Source organism: Dendrobium catenatum, unplaced genomic scaffold, assembly GCF_001605985.2.
Source record: "Dendrobium catenatum unplaced genomic scaffold, ASM160598v2 fragScaff_scaffold_1028, whole genome shotgun sequence".
NCBI classification, from domain to species: Eukaryota; Viridiplantae; Streptophyta; class Magnoliopsida; order Asparagales; family Orchidaceae; genus Dendrobium; species Dendrobium catenatum.
Genome location: NW_021319490.1, coordinates 1,055,209 through 1,078,037, shown reverse-complemented (window position 1 = coordinate 1,078,037; position 22,829 = coordinate 1,055,209). Strand labels below are relative to the sequence as shown.

Sequence of the window (22,829 nt, the reverse complement as noted above, 5' to 3'; positions counted from 1 at the left end):
TGGGGCGTCACACTAGCAACCCGAATAACTCAAACCTGACTCATAAATCCATTTATGTTAAAAAAAATTATAATTGATTAACTATAAAGTTTAGCATATTTGATTAAAAAATATAAAGATTATACACTCAAGAAAAAAAAAATAAGGAAAAAAGATATTAAACAAGTCATTTTATGTTTAAAAAATGGGTTTGCAGGTCAACTTGAACCCAACTAAGATATTAAACGGGTTAGGTCATTTGTTGACACCTCTAGGGGTGTTCTTTTTTAGGTTAGTGACCTCATAGTGCAACATATCTTTCTCCAATGCTCAACCCTCTCCCATGATAGTATATCTCATAGATATCTAAAGAACGCTTCCTTATCTTTAACCAAGTAAACATGTAGAATTAGATTAAAATATTGTTTGAATAATATTCGAAGATGGTTTGAACATGGTTCTAACATATTTGTAGTGAGCTATTTGATGGCTAATATTATTAAGGGTTTAAGATTTGGAGTAAGATTGGCATATTCAAATTAAAATACTCAAATATATTACATCACTAACCTTGAATATATAATTGGAGGAAAAGACGAAAACTTCTTCATGAAACTTCATAAAAAACCAAGCATACATTCTCGAAAATTGTTGGGGAAGGAGAAGGGGTTGAGAAGAGGAACAATCAAATATCTTTTGTTTGAAAATTGATTGTCTTTTAAGGAAGGGTTTCAAACCCTACTTCTATAATACTAGGGTTAATTGATTCAAAATAAACTTTCCGACATTATTCTCTAATAAAATAAAGCACGGACATGTTTTTCCAATTTCGATGCATATAAAGAAAATTTTCATATTGTTGTTTGTTATAAAATTCATAGCAATAGAGAAAAAGAAAATTTATCTTCTCGGCATTTTATAAAGATATTACACATATATAGATAAGTGAAGAGGAGCTCATAGGTACAATATTTTTTATGTTGGAACGCATAAATGAGAAAAATCAAGGAGCCTAGTCCTAATTGAAATGATTTCATTAGTGAATGTATATATTACAAATGATGTCCATCCCTAGAAGGTGTTCATATAATATGGCACATATAAAGTATGGAGGATAAATTCCATGGTGAAAATTAGAGAAGTCTTAAGATATTAGAGTTATCTTAAAGAGATTATTTGTATTATGTATGGTTGTTCTTTTTTTAGGAGATGATACTATAATATAAGAATTAGATATTCGGATTAAGATTGAGTTGGTGTCAACGGTATGTATTAATCTTATAAGATAATTTATATATCGAAAAAGATGGAGAAGACAAATGATAGTTGGTAGGCATCAATATTGTGTCAACAGAGTGCATCAATCTTATATGTTAGTGACCACATACGACAAAGTCATCTGGTCCACAACATTTTTATGTCGATAGTGTGTATCAGTTTATCATACCCCATGATGACCCTCTAGGTTAACACGAGCCAAGCAGAGATATGTACAACTAACCCTTTGTATATCATAAAATTTAAGTCGGAAAAAGTTGTACTTTGTACAATTCACATATATTTTTTTCATTTATTTAACAAACAAAGCTTCTAAAACAAATAAGATGTCAATGACAAATAATTTATAGTGTAATTGGAACTCAACTAAATCTAATAATTTCCAAATATTAAAAAAATAAATTAAATGTTGAATTTCAAATACTTCAAAATTTTAATCTATATTTCTTTTATTTCAAACAAAATACCAATATTTTCAAAACTTATACATTAAAAAAATATTACAACCATTTTACTTCAAATCAAAAGGCTCCTTAGAGTAAAATAATTTTATGAGATGATTAATTTTGTTTTAAAATAAATATAAAATAAAATTTAAATGATTACTCAAATATTACATTTGCTAAAAATATATAAAACGAACTAATTCAAATTTTTAAATATTAAAATATAAACCGAATCACGCCGCTAGCGGGAGAGAGCGTTTGGCCACGCTTCAATGCGATCCTACTATCGTTTCCAATTTGTGTGGCTTTCCTCACAATGTGGCGATCATGCTGCTTCCCACCGCGTTGCCGGTAAACCCTTGATGCCAGTTGGCGAGCCGCACCGTGCTGCGAGGAGTAGAACTGTAGAAGCGTCGCAATAAATAGCCTCCCTTGATCTGAGCACCAGCCACCAGCCACCAGCCACCAGCCACCGGCCCTTTAACTCTAAGAGGAGAAGGGAGGGAGATAGAGAGGGGAAACCATGGGGATGATGAAGGATAGTGGGAGACTGGGGATAGTGAAGGCGGTTCTGGAGCATCCGGAGGATTTGATGCCTCTTATGAAGATGAAGGTGGAGGCGAACAAGATAAAACGGCAGATTCCGGCGGAGTCTCACTGGGGATTCGCGTACTCGATGCTGCAAAAGGTCTCTCGTAGCTTCTTCCTTGTAATCAAGCAGCTCAAACCCGAGCTCCGGAATGCTGTAAGTATTGCCTTTCTAAACACCCCTGGGTGTTGGTTGTCTTCATCGTTGAAACTGGGTTGATATTCGCTTCTTTGATGCCGTTTCTGGCTTGTGTTCTGTTTGGGAGAAGTTCCGGGAGAACAAATTTAAGAGTCTCGAAGCGGTGCCGAGTGATCCAACTATATTAATGTCCGAAAAAGTGAAATATATAGATATTTGTACTCCAAAATAGGTGTTTCATTTTTTTTCCATCCTTATTTTTTCAATTTCTTTTTTATTCCGTCTTCAAATTTGAAAATGAGCAATCTAACGGCTATGCTTTTTGGAGACATGAAAATCTTTTGCTTCTTATGTCAGACCATATCTGTTGGTCATCAGCTCCAGCGATAGTTATCGATTTTTTGTGATGATCTATGGTTTATAACTGTCACCTTTGGCCTTTAGTGTTTGTTGCTGGCTACCCAACTAAGAAATTCCTGTGTTACATAAACAAAGTAATCAACTAGAATCCATAGTCTACGGCCTTTGCCTCTACATTTGCCTTAATGAATGAGAAGAATGGGTGATGCATATGTGACAAACTTGTAGATGTATTTGGTGGTAGGCAACATGCTCTTAGAGATTATAAAGAATTTTTAGATATGTATGAAAAATACATGAAGCCAATCTGTAGTAAGCTTTATCTTTTCAAACAAGATTGATGAGGAAATTATCTCCATATCTCAACAACCCCCTATTTGGAGATTACATTTTAATGCAATATATTGAGAGTCATTTTTTGTGCGGCAATCCTTCTCTATCATCCATAGGGGTTGACTGAAGACTTACAATATGTTAGTCAGTTAAAAGGTAAACCTGTCTATCAGTGTTAAATTAGTTGTCTACCCTATAATGCTTACCGCCTTTTGGAAGCTACCACTTCAAAGAATGTTATTCCGCATTGTACATTTTTTTCAATCCTCACCAACAATGGATTTAGGCTTTATTTGGGACAACTGCAACTGCTTGTAAAATTAATTGTGAAATTATTATGAGAAAAATAAAATTTTTTAAAGCTGCTTTATAATTATAAACTCTTTTCCTTTTAAAAAAGTCATGCAACAACTTTCTTATTGCTACCATACTCTATTAGATCTAACTATGAGAAATTCATCATTAGGGCTGCAAACGAACCGAGCCGAGCCGAGTATGTGAGTGTTCATGTTTGTGTTCATTTAATATCAGCTTGTTCAATTTTGGTTCATGTTTGTTCGAGCTTTATTGTTTGTGTTCATGTTTGGTTCATTTAAATTAATGAGTGCTCATGTTCGGTTCATGTTCGTTCGTTTAGTGCTTATCAAGCTTGTTCGCGAACATATTTAACAAATTTTTTCTAACTATCAAACAAACACATTCATGAATATATCTATGAACAAACACATTTATAATAAAAGCAATTGTCTATGTAATAAAGGCAATGATTACTTATATTTATTAATTATATAGTCAAATATTAATTATTTTTATCGAGCTTATTCACAAGTTCAAAATCAAACACGAATCGAGCTTCTTATCAAGCTTAATGTCGAGCTTGTTCACAAACTTCAAATGATGTTGTTCACGAACATAAATGAGCCGAACGCATTAGTGTTCAAGTTTGTTTATTTAAGAATCGAGTATTTAAAATATTGTTCAAGTTTGTTTGTTTAGTTAATTAAACGATCACAAACGAGCTTTAATCGAACCGAACAACGAGTAGCTCGTCGAACGTTTGGTTCGCTTGCAGCCCTATTCATCATAAAAATATTAGAAAATTATCAAAATACTTGTAGCCAAACAAAAGTATGGTAACAAACCATTGTTTAAAATTGCACAATATGAGGCTTTTCTTGAGTCTCGCCTCTGCGCATATCCACTGAAAAATGCTTTGAGGCTTACGCCTCAGAGCCTTTTTATGAGGCTTGCACCTCAACTTGGCTGAGGCCCGCCTTGAGAAGCACCTCGCCTTGCTGGCGTGAGGGAATATATATATATATATATTAAAACTTACCTAAAGCCTAAACTAAAACCCCAAACAAATCATGCCTTATTGCATCCCCAAGCTGCAACAACTTCCTCTCGATTTCCTTGACCTCTAGGATACCACCTTCGCTGCAGCCACCGCTGTCGTAGCCACCTTCAAGGATCATTTGAAAGCCGCACACCACCACCACCTCCTCTAAAAATTTAGGAGTATTACTCTCATCATTATATTGATGAAAATATTTATGAAAGAGGAAGATAACTGAAATAAATGATGAAAAAACAAATTGGGAGGCTTGGACTCCACAAGATGAGGCATAAGAGAGACCAATTTGTTATGATAATGACTCCAATAAAAACCCCCTCAATGATGATCGTGCAGATGATTTTTTAGTTAACAACTATTTTAACTTTCTTTAAGAATTAATTGTGGGTGAGTAAGGAAGTGACAAAGAAGGAATTTGAAGTTAAACTTGATGTTATATGATACTTTTATGCAATTCTTATATTTATATTGTTTTGCTCTTGGACGCAATTTATCATTTGCCACTTTACATCATGTGCAATTTTTTTCATATGTATGTCAATTTGTTTCTTCATAGTTCAACAAAAAAACTAATATGTCATTCTTTAACATATTATTTTAGTATTATCAAAAAAATCACTTTCAACCTTTATTTTCACTTCATGCAATTACTAGATTTTGAGGCTTACACCTCAAAATGCCTTGAGGCTTAGGGGTGTCAATATTTGACACAACCTGAAAAACCAACCCAAACTCAACCAAAAAATTTTGAGTAGGGTCAACCCATTTCGCAAACGTGTTGGGTTGGGCTTCCACGATTCGACCTGTTTGAGAAAACGGGACAGGTTCGGATTGACTCGGAAACCCAAAAATGACCCGGTACCGACCCAACCCTAACTCCCTTGTACACGAAATCTCGATTCCTACCAGCACAGCCGCACTCTCAACCCAGCCTGAAGGCCTTGCTGACGTCGCCGTTCCGCGACGCCGCCTCTCCCGCCCGCTTCTCATTCCTCTTACAAAAGTCTTCCACCTTCGTCTCAGCCAGTGGGATTTCAACGTCCCCTTTTGTTTGTACAGTCGTAGGTATCTCCTCATGCCGCACTCTCCCTCTCTCCCTCTTTACCTGTATACATTTTCACAAGTTTTAAAACCAACCCAAACTTGACCCAAAAATTTTGAGTTAGGGTCAATCCATTTTGCAAACGTGTTGGGTTGGGGTTCCACGATTCGACCTGTTTGAGAAAACGAGACGGGTTCGGATTGACCCGGAAACCCAAAAATGACCCGGTACCGACCCAACCCTAACTCCCTTGTACATGAAATCTCGATTCCTACCAGCACAGCCGCACTCTCAACCCAGCCTGAAGGCCTTGCTGACGTCGCCGTTCCGCGACGCCGCCTCTCCCGCCCGCTTCTCATTCCTCTTACAAAAGTCTTCCACCTTCGTCTCAGCCAGTGGGATTTCAACGTCCCCTTTTGTTTGTACAGTCGTAGGTATCTCCTCATGCCGCACTCTCCCTCTCTCCCTCTTTACCTGTATACATTTTCACAAGTTTTGCTTTTGTAAGTTTACAACAAATCAACATGGATTATGGAGACAGGTATGATTATGTAATTGAGAGCATTCCAGATGCTTCTGTAGTTTGTTTTGAACCTATTTTACATTTGCATGATCAATCAATATGAGCCACGAAAGATGATTTCTGTGCTTGGAACGGAAGATGTTGGTCGACAATCCCGCGCTCTCTTCCTTCGCTGAGATGCGAATTAATGACGATGACAAGAGGGAGTTCGCTGTTTGCCATTCTAAATTCAAGAGTTTCGTGTCGAGTCGGGTCAACTTGTCAACCCGGTTGGATCGTGTCAAACAGTAGCTGATCAGTGTCGGGTTCGACCTGAACCTTGACACCCCTATTGAGGCTTACACCTCGCCTCATGAACGAAAAACGCTTCAATACCTAATTACGTAATTTTAAACTTTGCAAACAACAACAACAACAACAACAACAACATCAACATCAAGCCTTTATCCCACTACGTGGGGTCGGCTACATGAATCCTTTTTCTCCATTGTGTAATTTTAAACTTTGCAGCAACCTATAAAATAAGGCTATGAAAAAATTTGTCTCAAACACATCCATAATAGTTGATCCCACTATCTGGAGTTTTACATCATATAAGTGGTTCTATTCTTGCTTTCACATGCTATCATCATAGCATCCTTGTTACCTTCTAAGTATCAATATGCAAGCTTGAGACATAATCTTCTTTTATGCATTTAAACGCTACCCAAACTTCTAGGTGTTTCAATTAGGGCCTTGGACGTTGTTTCCACGGTCTTTGGTTTGAACCTCATCAATATCATAATAAATTAAAAAAGAAAATGATGCTATGATAAGTTTATAAATGACCTAAGGCAATGGCTTAAGTTTGGTAAAACCGTAATTTAGAAATGGATGTAATTTTTTACACTTGTTCAGTTCTTTCCTTTTTTATAGGGGTGTCAATTTTCGACACGACCTAAAACCCGACCCTAACCCGACCCGGAAAAATCCGGGTTAGGGTCAACCCGGACCTAAAACGGGTCGGGTTCGGGTTCAACAAATCAATCCGTTTTAAAAATTAGGTCAGGTTCGGGTTGACCCAACAACCCGAAATTGACCCAAAAATTCGCATTTAACCCGAAAACCCGAGATTGACTCGTTTTTGACCCAAAAATCGAAGATTGACCCGATTTTTACCCTAAAACTAGCAATTTTGAGTCAACCCCGGGTCATTCGTGTTGGGTCAGGTTGACCCGGCCCCGAATCGGGTCGGGTTCGGATCCGAAAACTTGATCCATTTTTTAAAACGGGTCGGGTTCGAGTTGACCCGAATAGTGTCGGGTCAGTTCCGTGTTCGACCCGAATCCGACTCGTTGACCCGAATTGACACCCCTACTTTTTTATGACATGTTGCTATCTTAACCGCAATATTGTTGACCTTGTGCTTTGTTTGTGCAGGTTTGCATCTTCTATTTGGTTCTTAGAGCCCTTGATACTATTGGTCTGTTCTCCTCAGCTCTTTTCCCACATCTTCTGCCATAGGCTTCCATATTATAATGCAATTTCTTTGATGCTCAAAGTTAGTTATAACATCATTGTTCTTAGTTGCTACACTGTTGTTCTTGATGACTTTCCATAAGTATTATGTTTAAACATTTTGGAGATTTTAATTATATTGGTTTTAGACAAATAAGAATAATGAGCGATTCATTTCAAAATCATGCAACCATCTCATATGTTTCTTAGAGGTGGTGTAGGTAACAAACATGTAGATGTTATATTTATGATACTAGTAGGTAGGCAACATACTTAAAGTGGCAATACAAAGTTTTTAGGAATGCCTGAAAAGCATGTAAAATAAATCCATATAGTAGGTTTCGACTTTGGGATTAAGGTTAGTTAGAAAAATTATCTCAACATATTTTTCATCTTGTCAAATAGAAGTATGCCTAAACCTTTTGCAAAGCAAAGCATTCATGTCATTGCAAGAAAGAAGGGGAAGAGAGGGATAAAAATGAAAATTAATAATGTTGTTTCTATGATAAAACAAAATGGTTTAACAATTATTTAAGCAAAATATGTAGCATTAGTAGTTAATTGATTAAAAAAATGTAAATATGACATAAATAATATTAAAATTTTAGTATCATTATGTTTAATTAGTGAATATTAAGATCAGTAAATTTTATAATTAACTTAACATTGACTAATTAGTTTAGTCAACTAAAATAAATGACTCTAGAATTATTATCTTTTTTATATAGAAATATAGGATTCAACGATTATCAATATTAGATTTTTTTGCACAATATTCTTGGTATTGATCTTAGTTTCTTACCTAACAGCATTACAAATGTTCTTACATTCATTTTCATAACTTTCTTTACTATTACTCTTTATCAAACTTAGGGATTTATTTGAAGTGGCTTTCTGCATTGCGAGTGGTGAAGCATTCTCTAAATATATGCACATATTGGCATGTGGCCTTGCTTTGTTGAACGTAACAGGCAGATTCCAAGCTCCTCACCATGCCCGCCTTGGCATGGCTGTAAAAACTAAGTAGAGTGGTTCTAGACAGAACCTTGATGGCCCGCCAAAGCAAACCCTTGTACTAACAGTCTAACATCTATGTGAGTAGCAAATAAGTTTTACTGAAAGCAAATAAGTACTCTAAAAATACATATAATTACGACATAGATTAATAATTTATATATGTTCATCCACTTGTGGATATGCTCCAAATTTCTTATTGGGCTTAAAAGGATAATAAAAGAAACACACTGATTGAAATCATATTTTTGGCTAAATTTTGAAATTGGAAAAATTCAGTTAGAGACATTCATAAGCAAGGATGTTTTTGCACTAAATGATTTGAAGACACTTTTATGACAAGAATGCATTTCAAATATTGTTTGATTTTATGAATATAGTTTTGCAATATTCTGAAATGGTTAATATTATTTTGTTATATGTCATGCTCCTGATTCTTATTTTTGACAACTTTCTAAGCTAAAATAGGTTATGCGAGCTAATTTAGTTTCATGCTGATTTGCAGAGGATGATATGAGAATTCCTATTGACACTAAGGTGCCAATTTTGTTAGGATTTCATGAGCATTTAAATGACCGTGATTGGCATTTCTCATGTAAGTTCCTTTAGAAGTTTATAAATTGTCTTCCATTTTGCTATTAATCTTTCACAGAAGCCTGTTTTGTTTAACGAGGGTCTTATGTTTCTTTTGTTGTTTACCTTAATAATAGAAGCATGCTTTCTTTATTACATTTAAATGAGAATTTGATTTTGAACGAAAAATAATGGAAAAAAGGATTCTTGTAGTGGGGTTTATGAAAGAGAATGGGAGAAAATATTGAGTTTAAGATACTCTACAAGGAGGAAGAGATTGAAGAAGAGACAGTGGTTCAGTTCATTAACCTATGTTCATTGTAAGGGCAAGAAAGAGAAAATATCTACTATATTAATAATTAGATTACTTTCAAGAAGTTTGGTGATATTTGTAGAGCTTTTTTGAGAGAGCCGAGAGAGGGAAGGAAGAGAAGAGAATTATAGTAGGAAGATTTCACTTTTGAGAGAAGAAATACAATATTTATATAATTACATTAGGTAGAAAGAAAAAGAAAATTAATGATGGTGACCCTCAGGTCTTCTATAGGAGACGTGATAGACTTTTTGGCAAGAACCATTTTAATGAAATCTCCATCTTTTGTGGTCTAATTAAATGACGATTGTGAAAGATAGGAAATCTTCCACAAAAGACACTATGGACGATGACTGCTTGGGAGTTTGTTGGTGATTGGGTAGACTAGAATGAACAATCCTTGAATGACCTTGTGATGGGGGTTTTTATATTTGAATCTAGTGTTTTGATACATAGGCTTGTAATAATTGCAAATCATAGGAGTTCAATTTTTCCATCTACCACCTTATGCTGACAATCAATTGTTTTGTCATTAGTTTCTCAGGGCACTAATTTACCCTAAGGGCCACATAGCGGTTTCTATGATTAACATTATCTAATTCTTATTAGTTACTTTTTTTCAAGTTTGGATGAAGGCTAAAAAAACTTTGAATTGTTGTTCCCTTGCTTTTTACAATGTGAATAAAAAGGAACGTTCCTAAACTCCGAACTCCACCTTATATAAGTAACCATATTTTTATGATTAGCCAAATTTCCTTCCCAAATTGTTTAGACACATTCATTTATGCAAGAATTCGTGCAATTGAAGGTTTAGATAGATTAGCAATAGCAACATCTAATTTGAGAGTGCAAAAATATATTAAAGCTAAAGCAAATAAGGTGTAAAAGTTCATGAAATGTACATGAGTACTTGGAAACGATATCTGGACAGGAACAATGGTTAATTCCTTATTGATATCAAAGGGGTGTATTTGAGCAAACTCACTGGGATGTCGTTGATGTAGAAAGTTCTTGTAGAAAACAACTGTGTGTGTTCGTCATCATTATTTAGCCTAATAAGGACATGCTTTGAATCCAACAAAATAAATATTGCAAGAACCCTTTAGGCCCAATCCTACCATAAAATTATTCAAATGAGTTGTTTTATGGAAGATTCATTCTATCCTTAAGAAGAATCAACAAGTGCATCACAAAAGGAGACTAATAGTTCAAAAGACACAAGTCCGGGTCATGAAATATCTGGATGGGACAGAAAAATCCATTCCGTCAAGAGGGGCAGGAATCTAGAACCACTGAACTTCACCATTTGGACTTCTGGTTTTAGGCACCGAACAATTGCTAGTCAGGTAACCGTCCTTATTGTTAGATTGAGCACTTAGCAACTACAGATTGGACGTACAAGCCTTTCAACTTATTCATTCACTAGCAAATTCTGGTGGAAGGACACGCCATTTGTTCACATCCAGAAGCTCGTAGGGGATCTAATGTGAACCTTGATAGAGATTGCTTCCTCCGTGAAAGCTTCATATCTCTCTTTTTATTTGACCATAGTGGGAGAGACACACCTATTCTTAGGCTGTAATGAGTAGTTGGAGGATGAGGAGCATAAATAGTTATTGGATGCGAATGCCAAAGCTCACAATCATCATAGCCAAAACAAGCTAGACCATCTGCGAGATGCCCAACAAAGCATTGACACGCCCACCATGATCATAGCAACTTAAGGCAAATCGAATGTGAATGTGTTGGTGCGAAGTGAAGGTAGATGATGTTGACCAGTAGCGTCGGAGCAAAGTGAAGGCATACTGTGTTGAGGAGACATTCTTGATTACAAGGAAACAAGGGTACAATAATGAGGGCAATAATTGGGTGTGTGTATTTATAAACTAAGAGGACACAAAATGTTAAAAAAAAAATACAGTAATATTAACAATAAAGTTGTTCAAAATTGTAGTACTTAAATAATCAAGCTTTTGAGTTATACATAAAAGTTTTGAGGTATCTAATGTTATAAAAATTCAAAAAGACACATCAATATTAGAGACTTTTTTTCATTTAATGTAAGGAAATTACATATTTTAAAGTTATGATTCATTAATGATAATCATTTCTTTGTCTATTTTTAAAAATAATTTTCTTTATTAAATTGGTCAAAGGACTATAATTATTTTGATAAAACAAAAATAAAAATCGCTGTTGTGTATGAATGTTGTGTTACACTTTTCTAAACAATATATCATATCAAACAAATAAAAACAGGGAGAATTAATTTATCCTATGTTTAAATACCTCAACCGCTTCTATTCACTAACAAAATTTCCCCTCTTTTAGGTGGCATGAATGCTTACAAAGTCCTGATGGATAAGTTCCACTTTGTTTCAGATGCCTTCACAGAGCTGCACAAAAGGTCCTTTCTAATCCATACTTTCAAATATTAAATTGCATATTGATCTTCACCTTTGATAGAAGGATGAGGAAGAGTAGGCACACTTAATGTCGGAAATGTTTATGTTTCATAATGGATTTCATCTTCCATAGTTAAATGAAGTTCTCTATTCAATTATGTTATCTTTCTGCATTCTTTATTTTCTTAAAATAAATAATTAAGTAAATTTTTAGGACTACTCCCTTCAAAGTATTAATTTTTAAGTAAAACTAGTGAATTTAAAAAAATTAATGAGTCTTCGAAATGATTGAATCCTGTTGGTGATTGCTTGAAAAAATTCTGCACCATCCGAATGAAACTTGTTAGCCCAATTAATATCAACGACAACTATTTAGTTTACTTGCTCCTTGTTTACTTCTCTGAACACCCCCCATGCAACCTGGATGGTTTAGTTTGATCGAGTAGCTATAAAACTACCACATTGAGCACCCTTTATCATAGAGTAGTAAAATAAAATATTATCAAAAAAATTTTCTTCCAATGCATAAATGGATCGATATGGTTTGCACAGGGTAGGCTCAGTATTAAAGGGATATGAACGGAAATGGATATGTGATAAATAACATGGTTAGTCCTAAATAAACATTAACTTTGAGATTCAGCACTTAGATTAAATGAATTGCGATGAAAGATAAAACCAACCCTAAATTTATTTAAAGACTAAATGTGTAATGGCCATGATGATTCCACTCGATTTGATTTTTATATATAAATTTAATCAATTAACATAAGCATCCCACATTAAAGTTCTAAGGTATCTAATTTTTGTACTTCATGCTATTATTGTGAAATCTCTTACATAAAGAGAATCTAAACTCTTAAACATCAAGACTTCTTTTAATGTAATTGTTGGAATTTCATTAAGAAACTTCAAGGCTAAGCGTGCTCATGTGGGAGAAATTCTAGGATGGGAACTCCTGTGAAGTTACACCACTTAGATAAAACTATGAGGGTATTAGGTCAAAGCGGACAATACCTCGATAGTTACGAGTTTGGGTTGTTACAATTATCACATTAGGATCCATGTTATTGAAAAAGAAGCCATGATACTAAGGAAGAAAATCTAATGTTTGTGTTGTTTGTGGCATGTTCTGGATGTTTAAATGTTCAAGAACTTTGACAATTGGGTTAAGATAAATTAAGAAGACTCTAGCTCTAGGTTTTTAATTGCTTTAATAAAATAGTCTTTCGTATTAGTAATCTAGTAAAATCTTCTTTTTTCCTTTCAAATGCTGTAAAGCTTTATCTATATTATACAGTGCCCTAAAAATGTGCACATATTTTTCTTGAATATTTCTTTCAAAAGGTCTTTACTTGCCGATTCTAAGCATTTCCATATTGCATGGCATATCTTTCCGTTTTGTTTTCAGAAGCTATATTATGGCATAAAGTAGCTACTACACATTGACAATACATTCAAGATTCCTCATTTTCAGAACGACTGACGTATATTGTTTTGAGTTTCTTTTCAGCTACCAAGAGGCAATTAAAAATATTACCATGAGAATGGGTGCAGGAATGGCGAAATTTATATGCAAGGAGGTTTGTAATACAACATTCCATGATATTACTGCACTTCTAGGCATAAGACAACAGATCATTTTTAGACTTTTTTTTGTGATAACCATGCAACATAATTATCTCTGATTTGATGAAACCCCTCAAAGATATGTTTGTAATTATTATTTGAACAACAATATAGTTGAATTCTTTCCTAAAGCGTTCCTTATTTCTCTCCTTTTATTTTTTTCATATTCATTCTTTGTTTAAAAGAGTGACTCTGTTCAGTCAGATTTGCAACTCTTGAGTTTTTATGAACTGTGAGAATTTCAAATATGTTCACTGCGCGTTCTTGATCCTTATTATCATTGTTAATTGCTAGCTGAAGACTGTTGGTTATAGTGTAAATTGATCTCATTTGTCTCCAATTTTCATCAAAATTGTTAATAATTGTTTCGGGATAATAATTTATCCTATGATTTTGCATGTTTTTTCACAGTAAATGTTTAATTTGCTTTTAAAATCATAAATCCTAATGTGTCTATTTATCATCTACCATGAACCAACTTGTGAGGCATCATAACCTTCCTATGTATATGCACATGAACATATGTATTGTAGATTGATGATCTCCATTTATCGAATTAATAGTAGGTTCTTTGTTATGACTAAGATTTTATTCTCCCATTAGAAAAAATAATATCTTGACATGCTCATGTGAGAAAGTCGCACAAAAGACTTAACATGGTTTAAAGAGGATGCTACTCTTTGTCAATCCATAAGGAAAAATTATTTGTGGGTATATCACAAATTGCACAAAATTGGAAAAATTATCATCTTGCTTATGGTCAAGATTCGGGCATATGATTGATATATATTTGAGCTTTTGAGCATTCGTTAACAAAACCAAAGCTTTATATCTAATTTGTGCTTGATGTATCAAGGTTTAAAGCTGCATGCAACTCTAGAGAAATTATGAGATGGAAGAAATGGAAATAAAGAATTGATAAATAAACTAAAATTTTTAGAGATTTTAAGGTTTAGCATACAAAATATAAATCTAACATGCAAACACACGCTAATTGAACTATATCAAAATAATTATATTTTTACTTTACCCAAACTCTATAATCGTAAAATCCATAAAGAGATGATTTCATTTGCGCATTATAATTTCTTTGAGCCATTGCTAGATCTGATATTTGCTTTGCATTGAAAATCACTAGTCGCACATCTAATTGAGTAAAATCAAGAAAATCGCACAAAAAATGAGCTTTTAAATGATGAGTAAATTCTAAGTCCAGGAAAAAAGAGAAGAATAGAATGGCTAATGTGCACTTCCAACAATTATATTCAAGCTTCACACATGAATTAATGACTTCAAATACTTGGAAAATCGAATTTTACTTATCAAAGAGTTTACATCTCAATAAAAATGGAAAAAGAAAAGAAAATAACCCTATGTACTAAGGTTGAAAATTGTTAAAGAATCCAGAAGAAATTCCCTAAATCTTGTTAGAGGGCCAAGAAGATTGAATTGTTAGCCTTCAACGAATTTTGAACCTCATGAATATACCTTGCATTTGATGTCACATATCATATATTATTGCAAATGAATTGCACTAAGAGATTCTCAAAATCTTGTTGGGGGTTCAGATCGTTGTGTCATGAGCTTTCAATGAACACTGAACGCCATCAATTTGCCATGTTTTTAATATCACATAATATACATTAATGACTAATGTACCACACTTTCATGAATAAATTACTATTCGTTTGACCCTACCAACATATGCGCTCTTGTGAGAAAGATAAAGATGGCTGTTTGGGTCTGTTAGTAAAGTTAGAGGGTAACAGTAGAAAAATTTAAAGAAAAATCAAAGTGTTGAGGAATTCATTTCATTTACTATGTTTCTTTAACATGAAAGTATACTTATCTTGTTAGACTAGTAATCTTTTCTCTCAGGGACAGTGAAAAAAAATTATGGCACATTCAAAGGGTTGAGGAATTCATTCATTTATTATGCTTCCTTAACATGAAAGTATATTTATCTTATTAGACTAGTGATTCCTCCTTTCAGTAACAGCGAAAAACAAGCAATTTTTTATTAATTTTTTATTTTGTTTTCCTCTCAAGTAAAACTGAATATGTTTCCCTTACAGGTGGATACAATTGATGACTATGATGAATATTGCCATTATGTAGCAGGTCTAGTTGGATTGGGACTATCTAAACTTTTTTATGCTTCTAAATTAGAAAATGCAGTTCCCAATTCATTTGCAAATTCAATGGGCTTGTTTCTCCAGGTAGTTCAAACAGTATGGTACATTGATTAGTAGTATTTTCTCTCTTCAGGTAGTCGTCTTTATTAACAGTGGACAATTTTTTGATTTGACAAACAGAAAACAAATATAATAAGGGATTACTTGGAAGATATAAATGAGATACCCAAGTCTCGCATGTTTTGGCCTAGACAAATTTGGAGTAATTATGTTGACAACCTAGAGGTTTGTTTCTTGGCGCTCTTTTAGTAATTTTCTCTTTTTATCTTCTCAATCTTCAGATTTAATTTATTTGCACATATCCTTCACTGTTTGATATTTTTCTCATTTTGATTGCATAGCTTTCTTCCATTTTCAGCGTTTCTTTTTGTTTTAAATTTATTTCTCCGGTTGATATAGATTAAAATGCTACTTTAAAGATTTAGAGAATGAATGTTCTGCAGTTGGGTGGGATGGTCCTAAAGTTTTGTATTCTATCTAATCTAGGACTTGAAATATGAGGAGAACGCTGTAAAAGCAGTGCAATGCTTGAATGACATGGTGACCAATGCTTTGGTTCATGTTGAAGATTGCCTCAAGTATATGTCAGCATTGAAGGACCGATCTATCTTTGGATTTTGTGCCTTACCTCAGGTATATAAGAAATTATCCTTGCTTTCTTAACTGACTGTGAACTTTTTGCAAAATTTGATCTTATTTATTAATTATATTGTATAGTTAAACTGCATTGTGTTGTATTTTGCATTTACTGGCTTGGGCTTTATGTAAAGTTTTAAGTTTTAGTCAATTCACAGTATTGATTTAATAGATTTGACTCGAAGCAACTTGAAAGTCAACTTAAAATCTATCATATTGGACTAAACCTGAGCCAAAATCTAAATTTTTTATTTCATATTGTGGCTTAATTGCTCTAACTCTGTCCACATGTCTATAGGTAAAATGGCTAGATTTTGTGCCAATGGAACTGCAGAGAGTATAATTACTCTTTAATATAGAGCTCAATGGGTATGATGGAGTAAGTGGACTTAATAGTTGGGATGAGGACAATCATGACATTGACTTAATTTATGTTATTGCTAGGAGGTCGTAAAGCAAGGATTTTTTTTGTTGATATTACTATAATATAGTAATAATGTTTGACTCGTGATTTTAATTTTTATCATTTTCTATTATCTTTAATATAAGGTTCATTTCTTTTGGTGTCTGATTTAAAACATGAGTGGGTGCCTACCTTAGTTGGTACAAACGTTGGAAATTATTGCCAATCTCTTGAAATCAAATATTTCATATATAAAAAATTTGTACTTGCATTCAAACAGTTAAAAAAAACGACTGCAATGAAAACTTTACTTAGTTCAGTCATTGTTGTTTCATTTAGACAACGAAGCAAATATTGCCGCTTCTACATATTATCCGTTAGTGCTATCATATTTTTTTTATTTGATCTAGTACATGAAAATTAAATAAAGATGCCATTATGCCATTTATTGCCACCTAACCTTCCAAAAAATTTATTAGTTTTGTTTTTTTATGCTCATTAGCATTTACTTTTTTAATATATATTGAAGTTTGTCACAAATCCTTAACTTTCAATCATGCATTTGTGGCAGGTCATGGCGATTGGAACTTTAGCACTATGCTATAACAATGTGGAAGTGTTTAGAGGTGTTGTGAAAATCCGACATGGTAAGTCTTTGATGAAACTCTATCCTTGTATATGATAGTAAAAGTTGTGTGGTTCAGGCTTGCACTCTGGTTTTGGTTTTGGTTTTGGTTTTTGGTTTATTCGAAGAACATTGCTTAATGGTTTCTTAATTACATATTATTTGGTCCACATTGCTATCTTTCCAATTTCACCTACATTTGCTGTAGCCTTTTTCTAATACATGTATTCAGACTTCGAGAGTGTTTCTACATAGTTCCACATGGAATAGTTGAGATACATTGGTATGGATGTACTAATGGTTATCCCTCGCCTTATAGATGGAGTTTTTGGGCCTAACAGTGGGTTTAACCATTATTCTATGGTGTCCACTTAGCTATCCCAATGATCCAAAGTCCTGAACAGTCAGTATTACAGCTAAGATTTTGTTTGAATGGAGTGGTTGAGTAATTTCTTCGGAGTCACCCACATTGTACAGTTTAAAAATAAGATTTTACCTGTATACTCGTTGATTTTCATTCATTGATTTAATATTTTATACCAAAACTAGTATGTTATTAGCCTATTCCCAACCTTGTTCTCCTATTTTTGGATCTATAATTACATAGATTATTTATTTATTTATTTTACTTTCTGATTTCCATGGAAATGACTATCAGCGGTGTTGACTTATTATTTGGGAGCTCAAATATCAATTAATATTTGGAATGAAAAGCGCAAAAAATTGTGCTTTCCCCGTAGTGGCTCTATCAGCAAACGCATACAGAGATGTTAAAAAGTGTTTTCGTTGTTGCATCTAGAAACTTATATAAAAACTCTATGTTAAGCATTTTGTAAGGTTAAATAAAGAAACTGACAAGCTGATGGGGACATCAGATTTCGACACGTGTACCATCGCCGACGGCGCAGATCGACGGCTACGATCCAGAGCCTCTACTTTTGAGTTATTTACAGCTTATGTCATGTATTCTTTTCTTAGTTTTCCTAGTTTGCCCTTGAGGGCATTGTTTGACTTATGTAGCCCCGAGGGCGTTTATGTCTTTTATTTTCTTTTAGTTTGAGCCTCCTTATATGAGGCATTATGCATTGTAATCTTTTAGTTTTGATGAAATGAAAATTATCCTCTTTGTTCTCTTTGTGAGTGCATTTCCTTTTGATCTCTTAGTGAGTTCAAAGGGAGAACTAGATCTCTCCGTGAGTTCTAGATTTAATCCATGCTTGTAGTGTGAAGGTGAAGTAGAGCAGAAATTCGAGGCGAGGAAATCGTTGGAAGAAATTCTCAAATTTCTTCAAAATTTCCCTTCCCCTCCATCCTAGTGCCGCCTCCCTTGGGCCCAGCCAAGCCGCCGGCCTCACTGGCCATCCCGACCCAGCAAAACCCCCTCCCGCCGGCCCCAGCCAGGTCTCCCTCCCGCCGGCCCAAAACCCCACCCAGCAGCCGCCGGCCACTCCAGTCCACCGGCCCCTCCCTCCTTGCCGCCGCCCCCTATTTCCCTCCTTTTTCAGTTTTCAAAATTCTGAAATATTTGGGTTTCATTAGCATTTAATGTTACCTAAATCACCTCCTTAATTTAAGCAATCAAATAAATTGGAATTGGATTTGAAATTCAAATTCAAATTCAATCCAATTAAATGCTTAAGTTAGGAAACCTTTCTTTTTATCCGAAACTGAATTGTTAATTTCAGATTTTAATAAAATCTGAGATTAATTGTGTGGACCCCACTTGCTTAATCTCCTCTTCCCCCTTTTTCTCTCTCTTGGCCGGCCCCTCCTTGGTCTCTTCTCTCTCTCCTAATCACCCCATTAACTCCACAATTTCAGCCTCTAAACCCTCTCTTTTAGCCGCCCCTTCCTCCTCATTGATTTAATTTGATTCAAATTAAATCTCTCCAATTAGCCCCCAAAAACAACTTCCTGCAGAAAATTCCTGCAGTTTTCTTTCTCTTCCCACCTTGGCCGAACCTTCCCAACCCACCTCTTCTTGGCCGTTTCTCCTCCAACGCCCGAGCCGCCTCTCTCATCCACTTGAGAACGTCTCGCGGCGGCCGCTCACTCTTGCCGACAAGAATGTATGGAGGAACCCGAATGGAATTTCGGGTTTGAGTACGACCACCGCGGAAGGGTCAATATTCTCCGATCGCCTTTCTTCGACGTCGGTTTCGACTTTGACGATACCGTTGAGGAATACTTGGAGAGGATTCTACCACCACTAGTGGAGGCCATCGATGACCACTTCTCCGTCTGCACGTGGATCATTGAAGGACGACCACCCACTCCTCCGATTTCGGCTCCCTCCCCGACGACGAGTCCCCTCAAGATCACTTGTCTACTCGTAGCGTCGCTAAGCCTACTTACGGTCCTTTTCCGCTAAACCTCCACTTCAAATTGAGTGACGGATCCTAAGGTGAAGGATCTAAATCTTAAATTTGGGGCTTTGTTATTCTTAGCTATTCGCATTACTTGAAGTTTTGATGTTATTTTGAGAAGCCTACTAATCTCTAAATGCGATTTCTTGTTGTTACTTAATCATTCGCTTTATAATTCATGAACTTCACTTGATTAAGCATAAAGTTTTGGTAGCAAGTTATGATTCAATATTTCTATTAATTTTAAGTGCAATTCTCATTTCATCGCATGATTGATTCACATCACAAGCTAATGGAGGGAGAAAATTATAGAATAAAAAATTATGTTAAGCATTTTATAGGTTAAATAAAGATGTAGATAAGATGCGAGTGGAATGGAGGGATCATCATTGCAAAAGATGTACCGATATGCATTAGATTTTCAGATAATCTATGTTATCTTTTTAGCTATTACAATGCTTGGTTTGCTTTCTACATTAGATTGTATGTAAGCTATATTATTTTTTTAACAGTTGCAGTACCATGTATTTCAGATTGACGCTAGTTGACACCTGATAATCAAAACTTTTGAACATCAGATTTTAGAAGCTCTTAATTTATGTTCATATTGACTGGTTACAAACTAAGAGTGATTTCTGAATAAGAGAATATTCAACTCCAATATGTTGAGGTTGTCTACCACAGATATTACGTAGTTGTCAAACCCAGTAGTTGTTGGTGAAGAGGTGCTTCCAGTTAGCTTAAAAATCCTTTTTTTTTGGTGGGGGTGTTGTTCTTACTTCTTATGATTGTTCATTATGGTTCGACTTAAAGCTGATGGATATTGATTGCAAGGTGTAAATGAGCTCAAATTCACATTATTTACTTTTGTCCAAATTATACTTTTATTATTGATATATGAAAATGTATTTACACTGGGGGAAGCATTATTTTTAGGAGAGGATATCATATGCTTATCAATTGAGTGAATGATTTTGCTTGAAGATGAATTATTATTATCTACGACTGCCGAAAGGGCACTCATTTAATATTAGTTTTCTTTTCTCAGTTCGTTTATTATTATTCTTCTTTTCGCCCCCAAAATCTATATTATCAGGCTAATAATGTTGTCATTTATTGTTTTCATAAGATTTCTCTGCTCTAGTTGAGGTCAAATTCAAGTACTGATTATGATTTTTTGTAGGACTTGCTGCCAGAATGAGTGATCAGACAAAATCGATGGCAGATGTTTATGGTGCTTTTTATGACTTCTCTACTCTGCTCGAGTCCAAGGTAAATTAGTTTCACTCAATAAACATATATTGTTTATGTATGGTAATCATGGATTTTTAAATTTATTCTTAACATTGAAAAGTGATTCAGTATTGATGGATATTTCAATTTCTATTATTTGCTAAGTTGTGGAACCTAATTAATGCCCTATGAAGAAGAATAGTATTATTAGATGGGATTTATGTTTAAAAAAAAAAAAAAACTTTTCTGGTGGTCCAAATTCAAGGCAAAAAATTACTTCTGGATCTATCAGTACCATAAGCCTATTCTTTCGGGGTTTGAGAGGAACTATGATGTAATCTTTTATGACTAATTCTGCCAATATTCAGTTTAAGATTTATACCACCTCAAATCTTTGTAATGACTTGTTCCGTCGTGCGGTTATGTTTATTTTTTAGATATATTTAGGTCAATTAAAACAATCTCATAAATACATCACACAAAAGAATCGAACTCAAGATCTCTTAATTGATAGTCAAAACTTCCTACCAATAGACTAAGATTAGTTGCGCACATGCGGTTGTGGGTTACTTAACTTCTTTGCATACTGCTTTTTAAAATAGTAGATATGATTATGCAAGAACTCCAGCTAGTTGTTGAACACATTTTCAAGTTAAAGCTTGCCCCTAACGTGGGCAAATTATTAAGTGCGGACACCGGATATAGAGAATTATCCAGATTTCTCTCTGTCTACAGTAAAAGCACAGTTACTGTAGCAGCTGCACTTTTACTATAGACAAAGAAAAATTCGGATAATTTTCTCCATCTGGTGTCCGCACCTAAAATTTCTCAGGACTCCCTAAATAGCCTTCTATGCCTCCTACATCCTTTTTACTCGAACTTGTGTTTGTGTCATGCATGTTTGTTGCGGACTCGCGTTTATTATCGCATGTGGCAAGTTTAATCAGAATATGAATAAATGATAAGTATTTGGTAACACAGGTTGATAAGAAAGATCCTAATGCTAGTCTCACTCTCAAGCGTGTAAATGCAATAAAGAAAGCATGCATGTCCTCCGGTTTATTAAACAAGAGGTTTGTACCCATAAGCCGTCTTCTTCATTTATTTATTTTTTGTCATACTATTGAATTTTGACATATGTAACATTCCTCTAATATTCAAGGGGGTTTTATGTGGATGAGAGGCAGCAGCTGTACAATTCTGCATTGGTGAGTCCTTAATACTGTTAGCACTTCATGGCTGATATTTTTATAGTCCTAGAATCACAAAACTTGATCCATTACACCGTTTTAATGCAGATAATGCTTATTGCCCTCCTACTTGCTGTCTTTTTTGCTGCACGTATGGTGAAATGATTGAGTCTCTTGGATCGTAACTACATATTGGTGCGGGTCTTGATTATCTGTTCTTTAGAAACTTTCGACGTTTGTTTTGAAACAAGTTGTGTTTTCTTTTGGTAGGTTAGCCAATTTATTTTGCAAAGAAGTTGGGTTAGGATATCATAATAATATTTTGATCACGAAGGATTTTAAATTTAGGATATTTGTTTTGAGATTAATGTGATATATAAAAAAATATATTATTCTGATCTCAAAATAAATCTAATAATTTTTAAATCCATTGATGTCAAAAGGTAATCATGATATTCTAACACTATTTTTTTGTGTTTGTTGCTCTTGGAGAATGCTAGGGTTTGTTAGAGATAATTTTTCTCTTTTTTTTTTAAATAATTTATTTAGATTGTTACATTGAGAACATAATTTTGAGATTTTTTTGCTGCTTTTTAAAAATAGCTATCACAAATTGTCATCATCATTGTGGCTGTTGTTGATCCCATCACTATCATTAAATTTTATTTTTGTTTTTTTTATAATTATTTGTATTGCTTTATCACCATT

The 22,829-nt window shown here is 34.4% G+C and overlaps 1 protein-coding gene across 3 annotated transcripts; it reads left to right on the top strand.

The window, feature by feature from the left end:
- The first annotated feature begins 1,821 nt into the window (after positions 1 to 1,821).
- LOC110115088 (squalene synthase-like) lies at positions 1,822 to 22,675 on the top strand. Of its 3 annotated transcripts, XM_020848249.2 has the most exons (13): positions 1,822 to 2,448; positions 7,462 to 7,504; positions 9,059 to 9,148; positions 11,771 to 11,846; positions 13,358 to 13,427; positions 15,549 to 15,692; positions 15,789 to 15,893; positions 16,155 to 16,301; positions 17,279 to 17,354; positions 20,882 to 20,970; positions 21,913 to 22,004; positions 22,094 to 22,139; positions 22,230 to 22,675. In XM_020848249.2, the coding sequence occupies exons 1-13, from the start codon at positions 2,227 to 2,229 to the stop codon at positions 22,284 to 22,286; spliced, it is 1,257 nt and encodes a 418-aa protein (XP_020703908.1). In that variant the 5' UTR covers positions 1,822 to 2,226; the 3' UTR covers positions 22,287 to 22,675. The 3 variants fall into 3 exon arrangements, with proteins under 3 accessions (XP_020703908.1, XP_028553842.1, XP_020703976.1); XM_020848317.2 differs by lacking the exon at positions 7,462 to 7,504 and having other exon boundaries at positions 2,323 to 2,448; XM_028698009.1 differs by lacking the exons at positions 20,882 to 20,970; positions 21,913 to 22,004; positions 22,094 to 22,139; positions 22,230 to 22,675 and adding an exon at positions 17,991 to 20,867.
- The last annotated feature ends 154 nt before the right edge of the window (positions 22,676 to 22,829 follow it).